At 43.1% G+C, this 23,831-nt stretch overlaps 1 protein-coding gene across 1 annotated transcript; it reads right to left on the bottom strand.

Moving 5' to 3' along the window:
• Positions 1 to 84: 84 nt before the first annotated feature.
• Positions 85 to 19,156, bottom strand: ARF4 (ARF GTPase 4). Its single transcript, XM_088472685.1, has 6 exons — positions 18,886 to 19,156; positions 11,059 to 11,139; positions 9,847 to 9,956; positions 4,530 to 4,601; positions 3,347 to 3,472; positions 85 to 1,224 (listed from the first exon to the last, which is right to left on the bottom strand). The coding sequence occupies exons 1-6, from the start codon at positions 18,950 to 18,952 to the stop codon at positions 1,138 to 1,140; spliced, it is 543 nt and encodes a 180-aa protein (XP_088328811.1). The 5' UTR covers positions 18,953 to 19,156; the 3' UTR covers positions 85 to 1,137.
• Positions 19,157 to 23,831: the final 4,675 nt, after the last annotated feature.

Here is a 23,831-nt window from a genome sequence, read left to right on the forward strand (position 1 = left end):
CAATCGCTCATCTTAAAGCATGGAAACTCCCAGTTGAGATTTAGTCAAACAATGAATGTCGATACAAATAAAACAAGCAAAAACAAACGTGAACCTTTGTTATTTTATTAGGAATAATTCTTAGTGGGGTTTGAAGAAAACATCAATTGTTCAGATTGAGGAATTTCAAAAAAACAAACAAAATCTTGCATTATGAAGATATGTTCACCAATAAACAATAAAACATCAGCAGAACTATGATACAATGGGCAAAAAACAGTCAAGCTGAAAGCAACATAAAAAAAAAAAAAATATATATCCTAAAGTGAGACAATCTGCTGAGATATAAAACAAGCTGGGGCCCTTTGCTGCACAAGAAGCAGTGAGCTGCATCATGCTGGCCCAGCAAAGGCATTCTTACAAACTCGCTCCAGCGAAGGCAATATTATCCTTCAACCAACACTCATTAACAAAGCAAAAAAGTTAGTCTGGCTTACCGACATGGTTAAAAAAAAATAATAATAATAAATTCAGAATTGGTGTAGGCAATTCAAATATAGTGTTTTGTGTTCTCCGCTGGCACGGGCAATATTAAAAAAACAAAACAAAACTTTTGGCATGGATGAGAAATAAATAAGTACGGAATGCTAGGTTTTAATTCAGCAGAATGTCTAAGGAATGACACAAGGGAGTCAAACTAGCAATTCAAGGACTTCTGATAACATCAGTTAAGCAAGCTTCTGCGCAGTGTGCGATAGGTAATGCAGCCTGACTTTACAGAGGGACGCTCTGCCACTGACTTAGAACTTACGTTTTTAAGTGTTTGCCTTGTAGGAAAGGGCTACAAGAAAATAAAAAAGCATTCAATTCTATAGCGCCACAATAATTATGTCCAGGCATGTAAAAGGGGATAAGTAAAACCAGAAAACACTTTTCACATAAGGGAGAGAGAATTTATTATTTTCTGCATTAACTCTTTCCACATCGCTCTGAAAGCAACATGAAAACTTGATAAATAACCAGCAACAAAACAATCTGGAAACTTAAAAGAGTATTTGCTGCCAGTTCCATTTCTTTATACCATTTTAGAACTAGTTTGGATGTTACGAGCCTAGACCACTTCTATTCATTGTGTCCTCTGCTGAACGCCAGTCTTTGTTAACGCTTGGAGAGCTCATTAGATAGCCAGTCCAATCCTTCATACAGTCCAGTCCCCTGAGTTGCGCATGTTGCCTGCACGTACCACTGAAAGGAAGATAGATAAAATACAAAAATCAGCAATAAAGTCACAAGAAATTACAAAAAGAAAAGTAAAACAAATTATACAAGACACATTTAGGTTGTTCAGACATCTAAAGAGCCATTTGGGCTAATGCACCTAGAAATAAAGAGGCAGTATATTAAAGATGAACACCTTCTGTTCAATCTCAATGGGCCCATACATCAGCAATCATAAAAAATAATTCAGATTGTGATTTTTTCCTAGTAATCCAAATATTCCCCCAATCTGCACCTATACATTAGATATTTTTCAGTGATTTGCAGGTAATTTTCAGGAAATAGATCTGCCAATCTTGAATAGCTCATCATTTTACTATTAACAGTCGGTAAATCTGCCGATCGCTACCATAAACGATCTACAGCCCCGATTGGTTGGTGAAATAAAACATGTCGGACAACCTGATTTACAGATTCCAAATCACTTTTTGGACAGAATTGGGGATTTGGTGTATCACATACAACAGGGAATTTCCGCAATCCATCACAGATGTATGGGGGGCCTTAAGTCAGGGGTTCTCAAATACAATGCATGTTTACTGGATTTCCTTTAAACATGCGCATGTGAGTTAGATCTATTTTGCTGGGTCAGTAATTATCCCACCTGCTTCCAAAGACAGAAATTCACAAAACATGACCTGTTGGAAACATTTGAGGGTTAAGATTGAGAACCACTGATCATGATAGACAGGCCGATCTGAAGATACGACAAATGGGAGTGCGCAACAGTGAGTACACACTGGACGATATGCCGTTCTGATTCGCCTCTAAAATGACAAATCGCCTGTTATATCGTCTAGTGTGTACCCAGCTTTAGGAGGTTCTATATGATCAGATGTGTGACCAATGGATATGTTTTCATATACTGGTCTTCCGGTTTTCATATACTTATCCGAGTACAATATCTGCAGTGGTTGAATACTTCCTAGAAATTTTTGACACCCAACTGAATGGTGGACAGGAGACATCATTAATTTAAATTGTTTAAAATAATCCAGGATGCCTTGAGTGCATATAATTTATAGAACATAATTTTATTCTGTGTATGGCACCTTGTGTATGTCTAAGCCCCTGAAAGATAATTTCCCTTTTCGAAACATACATGGAAAACCCTGCCTAATAAACCACACTAAGGCTTCCAAAAGCAAAAACAATAAAAACACATTCAGCACCTCTCGCAGTCCTAACGTTTCCATCTATATTTCCAAGATCAGATGTTTTCTCACTCTGGATGCTAATAAGACTCATCCACTCACTGGTCATCTCCAGATTAAACTACTATAACCTCCGATCTGGCCTCCCTGCCTCCCACCTCTCCAATACGTCAATGCTGCTGCTCGGTTCATTTTCCTCTCCAAACGTTCTACATCTGCCTCCCCTCTCCTACAAGCCCTCAACTGGCTCACTTTCCCCTTCAGAGCCAAATTCAAGGTTCTTACACTCACTTACGAAGCCCTCACCCATTCCTCTGCCATTTACATCTGACCTCATTAACCCCTTCACGCTCACATCCGCCGTCTTCAATCAACAAATGCATGCCGTCTCTCCTGCCCTGTTACTTGAGTGTTCTGATCACTAATGTGGCAATGTGTATAAACCTTGCCCTGCATTGTATTGTACTGTAAGTAACTTGTTCACTTATTTATCTATGTACTTTGTAAGGCGCTGCGGAACACTTGTGGCGCCATATAAATAAAGGATATTAAAAAAATAAAAAATAAAGTTAAAAGGCAAGACAGTGGTAACTCACAACATTGTGCTGCCAATCACCACTGACAACTGATTCTGTCAGATTCTGGGGTTACACCATAATGAAACAATACCCCATTGCTGGACCAAGAATACAGCTACATAAACAGTTTGAAATGATGTTTCCAAATAACATTGTTATGTGGTATTGCGAGTGGCTGCAGAAGCTTTGAGGAGTACATGCGTGCCGCCAATAGACCCCAAATGAAATAGTCACCACAGAATTCTTGTACCACAGCCTCCATTATTGTACATGAAGAACCATAATCATACAAAGGCCACCGACTACTGTCTTTGCAATCTCCTGCATAGCATTTAACACTGGTTCAGCAATACTCACAGTTCTATTGCGGAGACTCTGAAGTGTCAGCTTGTCGGTCATCTCGCTGATGGCCATAGCGTTGGGCAAATCTTGCTTATTTGCAAACACCAGCAACACGGCATCCCTCAGCTCATCTTCCTGGAGCTAAAAACAAAGATCACCTGATCATCAATATTCTAACAGGGAAAACATTCCATTAGTTTATCCAGCCAATAACCATGATAATGGTCTCACTTCCTGGGGAAGAATCATCCCCTCAGATGTGGGATATGTTTTGTACTAGTAACTGCTTTTCATATCTGTTTAAGTCTGCAGGAGCAAGATCATCTTAAGTACCCACAGAGATGTCTGCAAGATTCAGGGACAACTAACGCTACAGTGACATTACATACTGTGTATGTATGGAGTGGACATCCGGGTATTCTTTCCACTGCCCCTTATGAGTCACTTTATTCCATTATGCATGAGGGCAGAGTCATGTCCTCACACATTGCCAACTAGCAGAAGTGGAAGAACACTCAGTGTGGTGCACTCTGCTCTAGGGAACGACGCGTTTCAGTTTGAAAGATTACACGATTGGCCAACAACTTTGTTTGAAGGTTGTTTAAATATAAGGGATATATTGAGATGCACTTCCACATACACTTATTTAGAACCAGGATTTCCACCGGGAACAAAACTGTCCCACCAATGAACATTTTGCTATACCTGCTTATCAAAGTTTAACCTCAATTTACTGTTCACGCTAGACCAGGGGCAGGGCACTGAGGTGCGGGCAGGACTCATGAAAAATGAGGCGTGGCCGACCAGGGAGTGGGACTGTCCTTGTGACGTGTCCCCAATTCTCTTGGGGGCATGTCCAGCACTTATGGAGGTGCTGGGCTTCCCCCAAGCATGTGCACGACATCCATTCACCCAAAAACCGTAACCTTTCCCACCCGAAGGACACCGCAGCCCATGGGTGGGAACAACACAGGTCAGGCTGCTTTAGCGGAGCGCTTCTATAAGGGCAAGGCGCACTTTGCCACTTTAAAATTGGGCAAGGCAGGACACTGCTCCCCACTAACACATAGCGGGAACACTAGCATTTCAACTGCTCACTTACACAATTTATTAATTTCTCAGTCAAAACTGCAAATAAATATCAATTACACACAATAAAAGGAATTAGCGCATCTTACTGTGCCAGTCTTGTACGTACCATTTTCTGTAACTCCTCTGCGGCTTCCTGGATTCGCTCTCTGTCATTACTATCTACAACAAAAATGAGGCCCTAAAAGGAAAATACAATATATGATGAACGCTGTCTATTCAATGGTTTATTTCATATTATACACACACACATACTACAGTATCAACATGATGTGATATGGATAAGAGCTAACGCACATCAACCATCAATGTTTAGTCACAAATGTGTTTGTTAGACCATCTCCTATTCCTGACTAAATGCTGTCATGTCTGAGAAAATGGCTGCTCCAGTTCTGAACTGTAGGAGTATTAAAACTATGGCTTAAAGCATGCCTTGAAAGTCTGTGGCTCTCAGTGTTGTCAACTACAAGCCCCAGCATGCTCTGCCAGATCAAGGTTAGCTGCCAGGTTATGCTAGGAACTTGTTTCACAACAGCTGGAGAGCCTGGGTTAAAAAGTGTTTGTTTTTCCTGCACATTGTGAAAGCAGCCATATTGTAGGCTGACCAGATAAATCATAAGATTGCAGTCTATCAATCCAGATACAAAACAGAAGGGGAATGTTAGTCTTTCAGAGGCACACAAAAAAACTTAATTATAAAACTTTACTTTTATTGAATATATGGTAAAAATTTACAAATTTGTACAAATACCAGAGAAAAATAAAACAAGAACGACAGCACGTTTCGCTGTCCAGTATTCTCATCAAGGCTTTTGTTTTTGTTTTAGCCTCAATAAAGCGACTTGACAGCGAAACGGTCATCGGCACGTCAGCTGTGTCCCCAATGAGGTTTTAAAGTGTGTTGAAATGTTCAAAATATTTACACTGACTGGTAAATATCCAAGCTCTTCCTGTCCATCTCATGATAGGAGAGACATGAACAGCAATATTGTTTCTAAATAACATTACAAACATCAGTAATATATCAAACATCAACCATCAGCCTAATATACTAATAAGAACTAACTAGCAGCCCATGTTTATACAATCTATGAATAGTCAGGCTCTCAGTATGGGTTTAAAATATTTAGACACAAATAGTAACATTGCCCTGAATTAACACTACATATACCAGCAAGTATCTCAGGTGCTGTTTGCAAACTAATTAGCAGCATGTCTGTATTTAGTGTGAATGCCTAAGCTCTGGGTATTTTATTATAAGACCTCTTTTTTCCTGTATGATTTTGCCACTTGGGAAAAGATGTGGTTTTTCAGTGTTATAAAAATCTGCTTCTTGTGGCAGTGTGACTAGTTACAGTATCCCAATCTATACTGTGCTAGTGATCACCCATGACACTGTGGCCTGGTGCTGCCCCTGGTATTTGCACTAGGAATACAACATTTGCAAGGATTGTCTGGGATGATATTTTGCCCCAAAGACGCTGACAGGGTACTGATTGGTGGTAGCTATAATTCAACAACATAACAGATTACACAATGTGACCTCTCCTTTTCTTATCCCTCCTAAACATGCTACAGCCCCCATATTCTCTGCCCTGTCACAAATGTCTCCTAACTAGGTTTTATTTGCACCCACTATATCAATTCTCCTTCAGTTTAAGCTCTAGCTTCCCAATACATTAAATACTGACCAGAAAGCACCTCCTTAATCAGCCTACTAACATCTTTCACCAATGCAACAAACCACCTTTACTTCACAGAACTTTCCCCGATGAGTCCTGTTACAGATATAGCAGCGCTGCCTGTTGCCAGATGTTATGTAGAGAGGACATTCAACTTAATCCACAAATCCAATTTGAGATAAAGTAATAAAGGTTAACAGTAATTCTGCATTGTAAAATTACATATTACCACCACTAACCAAGTGTTGACATATATTCTTAATTTGTACTATTTTATACCAGTGCCTCAAACTCTGTCACAATGCCTTTGTGTCCCCCGATATGGTCCCAAAATGACTGTAGGGTGAAAAAAGAAAAAAAAAAAGCCAGGTTCCACAGGACATGCTCCAGCAAATCAGAAGAGCAAAACGTGCTTTCCCACTCTCCCCCTACTCCAAGGAGGTGCTCTGGCCAATCAGCAAAGCAAGAGAGGAGTCGGGAGCAGCCAGGCAGCCGCAGCAGTGCAGACGTCTCTGCACCATGACGTCTGACACCGAGAGAGGAGCCTCAGTAGGACGGTAGACTAAAGCTGGGTATACACTTAGCGATGTGTACCCAGCACCGATGTCGCGTGCGGCAGGACCTGGCATCGTCAAGTGCATACACACTTGCTGATGCTGGGAGCGACAGCGAGGGCCATGCTGCATTCAGCAGCATGGCCCCCACTGACAATTTCGCCCGTTGGACCCGCATGCAGGTCCGACTTGTGATGTCGCTGACGACGCGTGGGAGCGCACAGTCAGCGACATAGCAAGTGCACACTGGGATATATATTGTCCGATGCAGCGGTTTGGACGACACATCGTCTAGTGCAGGGGTTCCTAACCACGGTCCTCAAGGCACACTAAAGGGGGGTATCCACTAGACGATAAAGTTGAACGATAATGATAAAATTGTTCGATAATCGTTCAAACATCGTTTGCAAATCGTGAAGTAATTGTTTAACGATGTACGATGCGCGCTCCCGCTGGTCGTTTGATCGTCTCCTCCATCGACTGAACATGCAGGTCAATTTCACTTGATTGCTTACAAATCGTTTACACATAGTTTACGCTGAACGATCAAACGATGAACCACTATCTGCCCACTATAGCTGAAAGCTCTCAATCACAGATTAAAACAACATAGTTTATTGTTAGATCTTTTGCAAATAGTTTGCAAATTGTTCAGAGCGGAAGATCATATTTCAAGGGAAACTTCAAGGGAAAATCGTTAAGAGGTTGGACAGGGATAAAATCGTCCAGTGGATGTCCCCCATGACAGTCCAGGTATTAGGGATAGCCATACTTGAGCACAAGTGACTTAATTAGTACCTCAGTTATTTTGATATAACCATCTGTGCACAATCATCGAGATAACTAAAACCAGGACTGTTATACCCCCTTTTCCACTGCTGCAATAACCTAGGTTATTGCTGGGTCTTCCCAAGTAGTGGCTCAGTTGAAAAGGGTCCCTGAAAAATAACCTGGATCAAGTGACCTGGGAATCCAACCCAGGTAGCTACCCGCGATGGACCTGGGTAATGGTGCAGTGAAAATGGCGCAACCCAGGTTATCTGACCTGGTTCATGCCTAAAATGAGCTGATTGGTAGCTGTGGAACAGTCACCTCCCACTTTTTATGACCTCACAAGTTTAGCAGGGCAGACCCGGATTCAGTGTGAATGGGGCTAACCCGGATCGAAGGTGTGGTGTAAACAGGGTCTGACGTGGGTTGGAACCATGTCCAAAAACCCAGATCAGACTCAGGTTTCTGGTGGAAAATGGGTATTCGTGTGCCTTGAGGACTGAGGTTGGGAATCACTGGTCTAGTTTGTACCCGGCACCTGAGGAAATGAAGAGGAAGGAGTCCCTAGTTAAGTAAACTACTATGATTAAAGAGAACGGGTGTGGAGTTTATTATGTAAAGTGTGTGCTTTGGGTACAATAAAGTCTATATGCATCTATGTTTAGATCTTTAAAAATATTGTGTATCTTATGAATATGTCTTCAGTGTACGTGTGTGTGTGTGTGTGTGTGTGTGTGTACAGATCAAAACGTACAAGCTAAAGCTGGGCATACACTATACAATCACTATACAATTTTCTGTCAGATATCTGTCCAATCTGGCTGGTTGGAATGAAAACCTGGTAATCTATGGGAGCAAATGACAGTCAATCATATGGTTTTAAACACTGATAACAGGACAAAGAAAAAAAAAAATAAAAAAAAAAATTGTTCAAATTGGTTACATTTGTGTGTTTTAACCAATTTGTCTGAACAACCATTTTTGGCTATTTTCCAGTGTTTGTGAGCAAATGGACGATTGTCATTGGCTCCCATACATTACCAGGTTTTCATTCCAACCAGCCAGATTGGACAGATATCTGACAGAAAATTGTATAGTGGATGCCCAGCTTTACACTTTGAAACAAAAAATATAAAGAAATATTGTATATAAAATATCAAACCAAAATTACAAATATACATCATTACTTTACAATACAAAGTATACCATAACCAACTTTCATTGGACAATATTTTGACATGTATATTTCTAGTCAGGTTTTCAAATTTTTGTGCAATATTTTGGGATACTTCAAAGTGGTAAATATTTATTTTGTGCTTGTAATTATGAAGCAGATCTGTTGCATTCAAAATTTTAATGAAATTTAAGTACCATTTGTCAATTAACATTTATTGGTATATTTATAAAGGGATTTATTTTAGAAGTAATTAGGATTGTGGATACTGATCCATTTTTCTTCTTACACTATTCAGTTAAGTGCGAGATGGGTCCACTGAGCCGTTTTCACAGCAAACTTGCAAATAAAATTCCAAACCTATTGTTTTTTTCTGATGAAATTGGTATTTTTGTGTGTGCACTCCTGTCAGCAGGTAAAAAGGTAGGGAAAAATCTTTATTTTACAGTAAAAAATGTCAGGACAGTGCAAAACCTATGGTACACCACTCCCAAAGAATAATCATGCACTTGGAGTTTAAATAGCATCATTTGTCCAATAAAGACCTGTCCGTGGAGGTGCAAAGGATGTCGGGGCAGGCGCGCGGAGGTGCAAAGGATGTCGGGGCAGGCGCGCGGAGGTGCAAAGGATGTCGGGGCAGGCGCGCGGAGGTGCAAAGGATGTCGGGGCAGGCGCGCGGAGGTGCAAAGGATGTATGCTTCATGGGAGAGGGTTTATAGAACTTACACATTGGAGCTAAATATGTTTATTTTAACGGTTACAAACTTTTATAAAAACACACTGGAAAAACCTCTGTACAGACATTTTCTGTACCCCAACAAGACTTTAATTTGCTGAAAAATAAATAAGCTTCAGTTCAAAAATAAGCAATTTGAGACCTTTTAAGAACCTTCTCCTAGGTCACATTTGAAGAAAAGCCGCACACCCTCACTGAGTGTACCGTGAATTGGCATTTGTGATTGGATCTCGCATTTCTCAGGTGCGCACAGTCACACGATGTCGGAGTTTCAGGATACAAACTGGCATTTGCAAACTCTCTCCTAAATGAATTGAGCCCTAAGACTTCCATAGGGGTGGGAGGCATCCTAATTATTTTTTCCCCCAACACCCCTCCACCATCTACATACCTGAGTATTTCATATACAATACCAAAAAGGGGTTTATTTTTTTGCTTAGTTGTAATACAGTGTTTGTAACCCTCCCACTGATAACATTACAGAGCTCTGTGTATAAGAAGTTCTGTACCTGCGTGTTCTGGAAGTAATGCCTCCAAAGGGGTCTGATTTTATCCTGGCCGCCAACGTCCCAGACAGTGAAACAGATATTTTTGTATTCTACAGTTTCCACATTGAAGCCTTAAAACAAGAAAATAAATAAAAATTAAACAAAGTACCCAGCAAAAAATCAGTCCTAAAGTGAGCACATGGGCAGCTGAAATAAAGTAAAAGCCAGTATAAATTAATCTCTACCCGTAAAACAGTACATCTGTGTAACATTTACACAGTAGTCTTTAGGTAATCAGTCATCCCCCACATACAGAAATGATATTTGCTATGTTTAACTCAGACATAGATCAGCTTTACAGACTGAAAATAATGTCAAAAAGGAAATGAGCAAAATATGATTTCATTGTTTTATCCTTCATATGGATTAAACCTTATATTTAACACTAGAAGCCATACTAAAACACCATCACCACCGTCAGGGGTTGGCGACAACTTGCTGCGGGTGTCATTTATAAACAACCATCCGATCCTCCAAGCACTAAGGATGCACCTGCCAACACCACATCCACCACGAGCGCCAACTAGTGCACCAACAAGTATTACCAGGCAATATAATGAATTCAGCAATTTCCTGCAGTCATTCCAGACTGAGGGACAGAAACAAGAGTCTAGACATCAGCCGATAAGAATGTAATATTGAATGTTAATATGGTCACTTCTTGATTTTGAAAGACTGACCAATCATTAGGAAAAACTTAAGCAAACACAGAAACCTGCCTAAACAATATCAGACTGACGATAGGATGGACAGATGCATACACAGGACTACAGACAAAGGAGGAAGACATTTTGAATGAACTAGGCCAGGATTAAGGGTGCAGACAGGAATCTGCGTTAAGTGCACCCTCTGAGCTTACAGCGGGTATTAACTAAATAGCTCCGGGCATTTAACACAGTAGTTAAAAGTCTGCAGTAAATCTTACGAATAATAGAATTCCCCCTTAAAGGAGTTTACTCATGTTGCATGCACTTCTTAAAACCATTGGAATGGACCAGCTCCTAAACATTAAACTTCTCATTCACCAGTTACTGCTTGTCTACATCACTACAGGCACCCTCTATGAGACTATCAGACAAAAGTTCTTTCCCGATGTATCGGTCGACAAAAAACAATAAAAAAAAACCCCAAAACACTAAATTCAAAATGTTTGATTGACAGTAAATGACTCACCGATGGTTGGGATGGTTGTGACAATCTCGCCTAACTTCAGCTTGTACAGGATTGTGGTTTTTCCGGCAGCATCAAGGCCAACTGCAGAGAGAGATAAGAATGTAGCATAAATACAGATTTGTACAAAGGCCTCAATACTAAACATTAACCATCAAAATTTTTAACTCAATCTTAAATTCAATGTTGTTTTGGATAAAGCTGTGTTTCTAATACATAGGCTGTGTATCGAAGGCAAGTAACCCCACAGAGAACACTGACGGGGTAAATAACTAAATATGTACAAATATGGAGAGATATATAACTAGTTGCGTAAAAAGGGTCAAGCATAGGATTAAACACACACGAACTCATGTAGACTTGACGCCATGTCCGCAAAGAACGCAGCGTCATAAAAATATCAATCTGTGCTATATATTAAGATGTCTGCGACTGTAAAATATGGATATTACGTAACATGCACATAGGACAGCGGTATATACACCATACAGTGGGGATCTCAAACCTGACCATGGCAAAACCCGACTGTATAAATAGAAGTGGTACACTTTCTCATTCATGCCATGGCTCCATAAGGAACAAGTCTGCTCATGAAGGTTTTTTTTCTCCAACTCATGGATAACTAGAGGGACCAAATATTCCTATGCAATATTGCCAAGAGCCCTGGCTGGCATTGATTAGTGCTGGCATTGGCTATACCGGGAGAACCCCACACTCTTTATCCACCCAATTTTGCATATGACAGCCTAGGCTGGTAGCACTAGAGATGGTTTAGTTTTTTTTTTTTTTTTAATCTTCCTTTAAACATGGTCCATTGCCGATTATCAGCAGCAGTACGGATCTTACATCAGGTAGAAGCAGCCGCAACAAATAGGCCCCCTAAGGCTGCTTCCACTATGTCCTTACTGTACACAGGTTACATCAATCCCCCCCAAGTTCTGCCTATCAACATGTAGAGGGGCATAATAAGCCTATACGTCTTAGATTGCATATATACAGAAAATGACTCCCATTACTGCACAGACAACACTATGTGAGCCCCACACTGTTTAAATAAATGATCACAACACAATAAATGTCAGTCGTCTCTGGTTTCACTGCCCCACACCACACAATAATATTTCCCACATCCAGTGCCAAGCAGTACATTTTATAGACATGTGCGGCTGACTAAAAGCTAAGACGCATACATTGAATAGAATATCACAGACAGCAGGCACACAGATTATATTACTGGCTTTATTCCTGTACACAGGTTTTGAAGTATTGTGCGCCCAGCTCAGAGAAGTAAATGAGTAGAGCACCAAAAACGTCCAGATTCAGTACGCGTTCAAAGCGACAAGCACTGCAGGCAAAATAGCAATTTCCAGTCACAAGCCAGCTAATCAATAATGACATACATGATACAGAGCCCTGCACCGAATTAAACAGGTCAACTCATTTAAAGAAAACATGTTCGATCTATTTTAATTATCTCTTTGAAATAACCTTTTTTACTATTAGTGTACTGGATTAAATATGGTTTTGCAAGTTCCGTTTTAATTTAACACTAGAGGCCTGTCCTGCGCTCAGGATTCATGTCCCACTGTACATACAGAAGACACAAAGGTCAATGCAGTGATCGCTCCATCAATCATGGTAATAACACATCTATACACAGCCTGCAACAGCCCTTCACATACCACAGATGCCAATGACATTAACCAGGTAGGGGGACTAAGCAGGTAGGCCAGAGCAAACTGGATATACTGTATGGCTTATTTATAAAGAATAGTAACCTCTCTGCAACATTGCATAGAATATTGGAGCTGGGATTGTGTACATTATGTCCTTGGAATGAGTGATGAACCAGATGCCAATGCACAGGAAAAGTTCTAAAAGGATTTTCCATTGATTATAAGGGGTCTGCCCCATCTAGACCCTAGATACAACAATTGGCTTCTAGATTACTTATTCTCCATCCCGGAGTTAGGGATTACCCAGAGATACGTTTTAATCTTGTGACATCTGCTTCAATCCAACCCCTTACAGAGGGCACAGAGATGTAATTGCTTCGATCATTATGTAGAACAGATGCCAAGGCTAAAAACATAACATATACAAAGAAAGATGTACTAAAAGGTTTGGCAGCATACTACCATGGGTTCATTAAAGGCAAACAAATCCAGAAAGGCGTCATATGAACAGGATGTTCGGCAATGTTATTTAACATATTTGTTTAGGTGTACTTGTCAGCTGATCAGAGGTGACAGCCATTTTGTCTGCAGGAGGAACAATAATGAAAACATGGCATATCAAGTTACTAGGTACTCGTGACACCAGCAACTGTGTCACCGATTGTGCTGACAAGCCCAAATCCAATTTGTATATAAAGCAATGACTTAATTCATGGCTCAGTGTTTGCTTTAGTTGAGGCATAATTGGCGATGCAGACTCCCTATTTTAAAACCTTAGGAGTGTCCCTTCTTCTGGAAAATCCCTACTCGAGTGACATTGAACTATTGCAGTATCCCAGAACCTTTACCATTAACTATATTGGGCCACCAGTCAGCAAGGGTAGAAAAAAAGTCAACAGTGCTAATTGACTTAAATGAGTTCTAGTATGTCTATAAAGGGCAGTTTTAAACAAAAATTAAATACACCTGCTGCAGCCACCTGCACTCCTAAACACACCTGTTCCATCCCCAAAACACATGACCCAGTACTTTAAATCCATTTTCCACTACTTTTATTTTTTTCACATTTTCTCCACATTTTTAGCCAAAAATAGAGAATTTCCATATTTGTTTCACCTGCTCCAAGATTAGGGCCGGTGAAAGGTTTCAGGGTGCCCTACGCAAAGGTTCACAATGCCACCCCTGTTTTACCCCCAAACCCTCCGCCCAGCTCACAGACACATACACCCTAGCGATATTCACATAACCAGAATTAAAAGTATGATTCCCCTGCAGCGCCCCCCAGTAGTAATGCTCCCCTGCAGCGCCCCCCAGTAGTAATGCTCCCCTGCAGCGCCCCCCAGTAGTAATGCTCCCCTGCAGCGCCCCCCAGTAGTAATGCTCCCCTGCAGCGCCCCCCAGTAGTAATGCTCCCCTGCAGCGCCCCCCAGTAGTAATGCTCCCCTGCAGCGCCCCCCAGTAGTAATGCTCCCCTGCAGTGCCCCCCAGTAGTAATGCTCCCCTGCAGTGCCCCCCAGTAGTAATGCTCCCCTGCAGTGCCCCCCAGTAGTAATGCTCCCCTGCAGTGCCCCCCAGTTGTAGTGTGCTCCCAATAGTGCCCCCAGTATTAATGCCCCCACACATACACACACAAAAAAAAAAAATACTTCCCTTAAACCCCGCTCCAGAGCCTGCTGCCGTCCGTCCCCGGCGCCCACTCCTTAGAACTATGGGAGTAACATCATGACGTCACTCCCATAGTGCACTGCGGGACCCAGAAGCCGGAGCTCAGGAGTGAGCTCCGTCCTCCGGCTGCTGCTGGCGTCGGGGGGGGGGGGGGGGGGGGGGGGGGGGGAGAGGAGCCAGGCTGGTTTTGGTCGCATTGTTCAGAAAGTCATCTAATGGATAGCTGGCAAGGACCAGCGAAGCGCGTGCACGCTGGGTCCTTGCCTACCCCAACTATCTACAGTACATTCTGGTCAACTTGACGACGATCGTCAGATCCACATGTTCCCAGATAGGAGGTCGGGATCCTGCACTGAATGACGTTCAGTGAACGCCGTTCAGTGCAGGCACCGCGCCCGGCGACCTGAAGGACTGAACGCGAGTTGTTAATTTTTTCAGGTCGCGTAATGGATAGGCTCCTTTACATATAGAATTACTCATGGGATGAGATGTCTATTAGTGGTATTCTCCCTTGTTTTGTTCAACTTTATAATCAAATTGCAATCTGCTTTGCAGGTTTTTGATTATAATTGTTTTCATTCAGCAATAATCAAATTCCAATGTAAAAAAACAAAAGTGTAAAAAACACGTACAGTGTATCTATATGGGTGCACAGTATTACAAGAAAGAATTTAAGCTTCTAAATAAAAATAATCTGCATTAGCCCTTAAAGAGTAACCCACCCACTCCAAACTAGAAAATTGCAACCAATACTAAAATCCAAAATTCAATTAAACGAAGTGAAACTAAATAAAAATAACTGTAACCCTACAGGACACTACCTTTGAGACTGTATGAAACAGGTGTGCGTGTTTCGGGACAATAGTATGACATGACCATTCAAATGCAGTGATATTTAAATAATGGCAAAACTGCAAACGTAATGAAAATTATCTCAACATTTATTATGCTTCTTGTACAGTAATGATAGAAAGGGCATGTTCATAAACCCCTGCCTTAATTATTGTACAAGGAGCGAAAAAAAAACAAATCTAGAAATTGTTGAAACATATCTTATCCTCCCCTTCCACATCACAAAGGAGTTCCGGAGCAGGAAGATAAGCATGTTGCATAATGTTCCCTGCATGGACACACAACCAGGAAGCACAGAAGAACGTGGAGACAGGAGGAAAGCCTGCACAATACCGGTCACACACAAGCATGCTCCATGTCTGATGTGTCACATTCCTGAACAAAGGGGCTGATGTGGGCAGGAACCTGCTACTTGGAGTGGAAGGGATGTGGATATCCTAGTGTTCAGAAACCAGTGACAAAGCGCACAAATAGGAGAGGTTAGAAACTGCAGTTCAGTCTATATTATATGGGGCTACGTGAATATAAAACGTTGTATTATGCCAGTGTTGGCTAACCTTGACACTCCAGCTGTTGTGGAACTATATATCCCAGCATGCCCTGCCACAGTTTTAGCATGCCCTAATAGCAAAACTGTAGCAGTGCATGCTGGGTTATGTAGTTCCATAACAGCTGTAGTGTCAAGGTTAGCCAACACTGTATTATGCCAACACCCCACCTAATGAACAGTAACTCTGCTCCCTAAATCAAGCAATATCATGATTCTATACAGCTGAAGATGAAGGAATGCATGTTGTATAAATAGACAGCCTCCTTATCCGTGATGTAGTTTATATCCAGGCGGTCAGAACTCCGACACCAGTCAGGATCCCAGAGCCAGCATCTCGACGGTAAGTATGGGGGTTAGGCACTTAGGGGGAGAGTTAGATTTAGGCTGCAGGGAGAGAGGGTCGGTATCCTAACCCTGTCGGGATCCTAAGCGCCGGCATCCCGTGCCCAACCCCCTTATCAGACAATGACAGTCTCTCGAGAACATTTTCTAGATATAAATTTAACAATTCTACATATACACAGTGCAAAAAATAGGTTCCTGCCCACCCTTTTCCACCCCAAGCCTATATGCCTCAATAGTACTAGTACTAGGCAGTCAGGTAGAGTGAAGTGGCCCAAACACTGTGCACCAAGCGATGCGATGCACGATCCGATGACCAACATATTGGGCGGTCCCCACACACGGAGCAATCCACTGCCTGTACGTCGAATATGCCAGCCACACCCCCACCTTAGACTAGCATAAGATCGTCCATCGATTCTCCAGACCTCTAGTGCAGACAGAAATATCTGGAGCAGCGACTTGACGACCTCATGGGAGCACACAGTGGTCGATATCATGCCCACACACGGAACGATATAGCTGCAATATCGTTCCAAACAGTCCGATCGGCCGCTATACCGCTCCGTGTGTGGGGGCCTTTATTTCATAGTCTAGTTCTGCTAGAAACTAAAGTTAAAAAAAAAAAAAGAAACAGATGGCAGGCATTTAAATACGCAACTAACCAAATAAGCTTTGTAATAACTGGGATAACAGAAAGGGGAGTCCACTATACTATCGGTATGCAGTTGGGAAGCCGGCGGACCTAATGCCGACAGCCGGCTTCCCGACTGCTTAATCCCGGCAAGGGTTAAATGACAGGTGTCTAGGGTTAGGTTTAGGGCTCCCGGGGGGGACTTAGGGTTAGGCACCCCTCGGGAGGTTAGGCTAGGGGGAGGGAGGGTGAGGCACCACCTGGGGGATTTAGGTTTAGGCAGTGGGGAGGGGAGGATTAGGTTTAAGCACTTAGAGGGGGGATTAGGGTTAGGCACTGGGGGGAAGGTTAGGGTTAGGAACCCCTAAGGGAGCGTTATGGAATTAGGTTAGTCGGGCAGCCGCTGTCGGGATTCCAACTTCCGTCCAGCGGTAATCATACTGATTCCATACCATTATACCAAAATATCCATTCTTTCCCATATACAAACTATTGTGGTGGATGACATATTTGCTTGCTTATTGACGTAAAAATATAGCTTAACTTTAGGTTATTATTTTTTGGTTAAATCTATCCTAAGCTCAGATATTTACAAAAATTACACTTGGCAACCTTGCTGTGCGAGCTTGGCTTCCACTCAGTCATGGCTGTCCCCACCTAGACAGGATAGTGTTTTCAGGTACATCTCTTTCTAGATCTCTGTTCTTGGATCCCCCTATACAATATATGGACCTTTGGGTCCACTTTTACAAGATCTCAGATTCTGAATGCCCCTATACCCATAACTGTGATCCTGGTTTCCCAATTCTTAGATCTCAGGTTCACCTCTGCCAGGATGTGAGAGATACTGGATGCACTATATCAGTGGTTCTCAAACTCGGTCCCCAGAACCCCACACAGGTCATGTTTTCCAGGTCACCCAGCAGGTGCACAGGTGTATTCATTACTCACTAACACATTTTAAAAGATCTAATTATTTCACTTGTGATTCTGTGAGGAGACCGGGAAAACATGCACTGTTTGGGGTCCTGAGAACAGAGTTTGAGAACCTGTGCACTAAACAGGCAGTGCACCTATTTCAGAGTCACTTCTGGTGGGACCTGTGCTCGTGAATACCCAATATAATATCGGTACCTCCAGCTCCCCTTTTCCTGGATGATAAAGAATGCCCCTGTAATCATGTCCATGCTCCTAGGTGTCCCCTGTCCGCATTTTGGTGATCCTGCACGTCACGATACACATTTATTTTCCCCTAGCACCTCTTTATTTAGGGATTTCTGATCATACATTTACACACCTGTGCCCAAGTCTTTGTGATCCTGCATGTCACTATATCCATGTATGTGCCCCTAGGACCCCTCTGCCCGGAACTCTGAATCTGCATATCACTACTATATCCATGTCTGTGTCCATAAGTACCCTCTGCCTGGATCTCTGTTACTCTGCATGTCACTATACCCATGTCTGTGCTACTAGGTCCTCTAACTGGATCTCTATATATCACTATACCCATGTGTGTGCCCCTAGGACCCCTCTGTCCAGAACTCTCTAAACCTGCATATCACTACTATACCCATGTCTGTGTCCCTAGGTATCCTCTGCCCAGATCTCTGTAACTCTGCATGCCACTATACCCATGTCTATGCTCCCAGGTCCCCTCTGCCCAGATCTCTGATACTCTGCATGCCACTATACCCATGTCTGTGCTACTAGGTCCTCTAACTGGAGCTCTATATATCACTATACCGATGTCAGCACCCCTAGGACACATCTGCTCAGCTCTTTGTGATCCTGCATGTCACTATACCCATGTCTATGCTCCCAGGTCCCCTCTGCCCGGATCTCTGGTACTCTGCATGCCACTATACCCATGTCTCTGCTCTTAGGTCCCCACTGCCTGGACCTGTTACTCTGCATGTCACTATACCCATGACTGTGCCTTTATGTCCCTCTTCCGGGGTATGTGGTACTGGACGCTCCTATACTCATACCAGTGCTACTGAGTCCCCCCTTCCATAAACTGTGTAACTCTGGCTGATCCCTATACCAAGGACTGCGGTCCATGGAGCCCACTGCCTGGCTCTATGTCACGACATGCCAACCCGACTCACCCATCAGGATCCGCATCTGCTTCTTGCCGAAGAGCCGGGAGAAGAGCGAGGAGATGGTGAGGCCCATGTTCAGGGTCGGTAGTGGCCGAGGTGCTGCTCTGCTGTGTGCCCGGCGGCGGATACTCGTCTCTCTGCCACGTCACGCTCAGCCCCGGCAGCGCTTCCAACGCGGTCCAAATGACGTCATGAGCGCCACATCCCGATCTGCACCGGAAGTGGGGGAGGGGAGGGGCGCGGCATGTCCACGTGATCTTTAGGTCACGACAGGGGTGTGGCTTCGTAGGGCTGATACTGACGGATGTGAATGCACTGAGCGTTCTAACCACGCCTACCTCTGTCATGTTATAGGAAAAAAAGTAGGCGGGACTTTACTGTACAACCAAGCCCCTTCCAACAAGACTAAAACCAGCCCGACACAGGCGCTTCAGTGCCACTGCGCATGCGTTCTACAGCGGGTTATTGTGGTGCCACTGCGCATGCGTTCTTCAGCCTGCAGAGGTTAGTACTAGTTGCCCGTTGTTGCCACTGCGCATGCGTGATACACAGGAAAGAACTTGAATGCTATTATTATTAATTATTATTATTATTATTATTATTATTAATAATAATAATAATAATAATAATACTTATTATTAGTACTACTACTACTACTAATATTCCAGCTGGGCTGTCTGGCATCGTTTCTATAAGCCTCCTGAAAGATGGAGAGATGGAGTTTATATACACAGGTTTATAGCAACCTATGGCTCCTCTAGCAGTGCTGAAACATGCATCATATAGATCGGGATGTAGTTACATTACCTACCATCTGGATGCCGACTGACCCGAAATCCCGAACCGCGGACAGAAAACAGGCGCCGGAATCCCGACATGAGTGTAGATGCTGATGCCGGGACTCCGATAGTAAGTCTAGCGGGTGCCCCCCGCGGGGTGGGGCAGAGGGTTAGGTTTAGGCACCCCGGGGGGTTAGGGTTGGACTGCGGGAGGGGGTAGTTAGAGTTGGGCTGAGGACGGGGGGTTAGGGTTAGGCTGCGGCCCACCAGCGGGGGGCTAGGGTTAGGCACAAAGGGGGAGCGTTAGGGTTAGGCACTAAGGGGGGGGATTAGGTTAAGGCACTAAGGGGGAGGGTTAGGTTTAGGCACTAACCGGGAGGGTTAGGGTGGAGAGTTCTAAAGTGCCAACCAATCAGCTACACTCTTTTTACAAACACAGCCTGTAACCTGACAGCAGCTGAATGGTTGGTACTTTATCAGTTTCCAAGGCTTACATAATAAGTGCAATGGCACAATGCAGACAAAAATCTAAAACACCTAGGTCCGTATTCAATTTGAGGCAAAATTACGTAATTTTCGCCTATTTCAATTATGTCTGTATTCAATTACATAGACTTTTCGCCGGTGCGAATAGTCAATGTAAAAAAACGGGGATAAATATTCGCCAGCCTTTAGCAGTCGAAAAAAAGTGCAGAATTGGGGTTTAGGGGTGCAGGCTTAAAAAAAAATTGCTTGAACCCTTGGGAATGCCCCCTTAAAACGAAATGTGCAAAAAAAATAAATAAATCGGGACACCCCCAAAAAATTATTTTAAATTTTGGGGAAAAAAAAAAAAAAGGGGAACAGTGTTTAAAAATAGCGGTGTTTTTCTAGAATAGACTATTAGTGGCAGGTTTTTTTGGCAGAATTTTTAAAAAATTACTTTAGGGACCTAAAAATATGCTAGTGCCCATTTTCATGTACCCCAAATTTGATGGGACCACTTTTAAAAACAAAACAAAAAAAGCGCTCTTCTGCATCACTTCCTCAATGTTGGAAAAAAAAAACACCTGCTGCGGCTATTTAAAAATGCAGAACATATTCTGCAGGGCTAAACGGGGGTACCCAGACTGAACCCCCATGTCTGGACATCTTTAGGGGGTTCCTAGGAACAAAACCCAAAAATTTACATGACTTTTCACCGATCCAGGTTTCGCCGGTTCCCGATTTCGCCTACTTTGGAATTGAATACGGGGAATAGAGGGCATGCGCACTATACTTTTCCGCCTGCAAAACAAGCGAAGGAGGCGAACAGTCCAGCAGGCGAAAGGTCTGGACTTTTAGCCTCAATTTGAGTACGGGCCTTAGTGAGGGAGTACTATGAGAGCCCCCCTCGCTCACACATTCTTATATCTGCAAACACCCACTCTGAGCTGGTATTACAAAACTAATACACAAGATATTTTCAGTACTGATCCTGACGAGGCCAACACATATAGCACCCCCTTTTCCTGTGGAACATTATGTGTTTGTCCATACTTGGTGGTCCCCCAGGATCTAAACTTAAAGTTGTGATATTATATGGCACTGGGAAATCAATCAGATCTAAAAATGATAAGCGCACTGTGTGGCTTATCGCTTTTTCACATATCGGCAGGTTTACCTGCCAGTGTATGTGTACTAGCCTGCAGCAGCACCCCCGGGGGCCCGGCTGCATACGAGATCTTGCCATGTTTGGAAGATCTTGGGGCCGACCAGGAAATAAGACATATCGCATCAGCAGTAGGCTGATGCACTGTGGGCCATGAATCACTGGCAGGGGTAGTTTTCTCTTCCCCACTCCAGCTGCTGAGATGTTAATACATCTAGGTGTCATTGCTTCCTGCCTTGCCTCAATCATCAGTTACTCCCATACGTTACCAGATTTTCATTCCAACCAATCAACTAGTTGGATGGTTGGACAGAAAATCTTTACGTGTGGATGCAGCTTTAGGCTGGGTACACACGTAAAGATTTTCTGTCCAACCATACAACTAGTTGATAGGTTGGAATGAAAATCTGGTAACGTATGGGAGTAACTGATGATCAGCAATTTGCTCCTAAATGCCAGAAAACAGATGAAAATGATCGTCAGACAAGTTTGTTAAATGTTTGATCTAAACAATTTGTTCAAACAACAGTTTTTGTCCATTTTTCTGTGTTTGGGAGCAAATTGCTGATTGTCATTTGCTTTCATACCTTACCAGATTTTCATTATAACCAATCAACTAGTTGGATGGTTGGACAGAAAATGTTTACGTGTGTATGCACCTTTACTCAGAAGGCTGATGGGGCCACCTGATCTGCATTTGATGTTTCTTGTTTTGTGTGTGAGCGGCGAATGTGGGATGCTTTCAGGGGGCATCTCTAATCACTGGACGGCAAGTGAGTCATTAGCATATTTTTGCAATTGCAAACCATGAGAGATCGCAGCTGCGATGGTATTTGCAACATTTTTCAGTCATTTACTGTAATGAATATCAGTTGTATACACATATTATCTATCATATTCCTGCTTCCGGTACTCGGACGGGAAGAAAGTTGTATTTAACCTATACAGAGCTATGCATGCTGTTGTCTCTACAGTGTATAGCATTGCAAATTGGATTTTTTTATTGTATTTTAGAGAGTCATGGCACAGCTGAAAGCAGCGTGATTACTGTGCATACCAGAAGTGGTAAGAATAGAAAGAGGAGTCCTACATTTTATAAAAGCACAATTCTGTCACTTTATAGAGACACATGAGGGACCACAATGCACTGGATTAGTGCTTAGCGGCAAGGAAGATATAGGCGTACCAGGGTAGATGACCCTAAATCGAGGAGAGGGTGTAAGTAACATAACACAAACTCTAGGGCTGTAATATTTCCTCCTTGGAGAAAAGCTACTGGCTGCCCTGGGCTTAGTCATAAGTGGATGAATCCTCGGATAGTGACAAAATGCTTTTGTTCAGAGTGGAACACTTTTGTCACTTGTTTACTGTAGATAATACAGGCTGAGGTCCATATGTTGCTGTAATTGAGGAACTTTACCAGTGGGTGACAGGAGTCTCACCAATGTTTATAGCAGTGACCTGGGGAACTATACAATCACTTGTAGACCTGAGTGTTGGCTGGAAGATAGGTTGCTGGAGACTCTGTTTGTGTTGTTATGCAAACATACATTATCTTTTTGCATGGATTTCATTCATCTTACCAATTAGCTTTTACAAATATCTTAGTAATTTATTTTTTTCAATTTTCTTTTATAGTGCTGTGATTTCTCTGTTTCTACTCAGTCTTGGCCGTCTGCTTTGCTGCATTGTAAACTGGTTGCAGGTGCTTTTTCCTATGTTGGTGAGTAGGATCTGCCATATCGGGCCATACAGGTATTCCATAAACCTAGGAGCCCAGGCCTTGGTGTCACCATGTGTTTATTTTTTGCTGCTTATACTTTAAACAGCTCTTAGTATTGATGCTAAACCTTCCCCAATACCTGGCTCGAATCTCAGTATGTTGCTTCTCTAATACCCCTTTTACACAAGAGCTAAAACACGGGTTATTGCAGGGTTAACCCGGGTAGCTCATACTTGCCGACAATCAGCTCCCTCTTTCCCGGAGGAAGCTGAATGCCTGCATACAGCTGGGGGGTATGGCCGGGCACTGACTCCGTATGGGGGCACCCCCTCTTCACAATGCCGAAAATAAAGTCATTGTGAAGCAGGGGGCGGAGCCACAATGACGCAATTCAGAGCAAATTGCGTCATCGGGCCCCCCCTGCTGCTGGGGTTTCTAGTAGTAGTCGGGGGGGCTGGGAGAGGCACCCGATATTTGGGAGACTCCTGACCAAATTGGGAGGGTAGGCAAACCTGGGGTAGCTCCTTGGTGTAAAAGGGGACAGGGTTGGATTCCCGGGAGGAGTGACCCGGCAATCCAACACAGGTAACTTGAAGGGTTTAACACGGGAATAACCCGTGAAACCCTGCAGTGTAAACGGCACGATCCGGGTCACGATGACCTTGAGCGCGCCTTCAGTGGCGCTTGGAGATGACGTAATCTCCAAACGTCCACTTCCACGCCGGAATAGCCGGGTCACTGCGGTGTGAACCGCGCTGACTCAGGAATTTCCAGTTTGGAACCCTGTTCCAACCTCCGGATCAGACCCAGAATTTAGCTA

The sequence above is a fragment of the Taudactylus pleione genome, unplaced genomic scaffold, assembly GCF_031769625.1.
Source record: "Taudactylus pleione unplaced genomic scaffold, aTauple2 ptg000128l, whole genome shotgun sequence".
Lineage (NCBI taxonomy): Eukaryota > Metazoa > Chordata > Amphibia > Anura > Myobatrachidae > Taudactylus > Taudactylus pleione.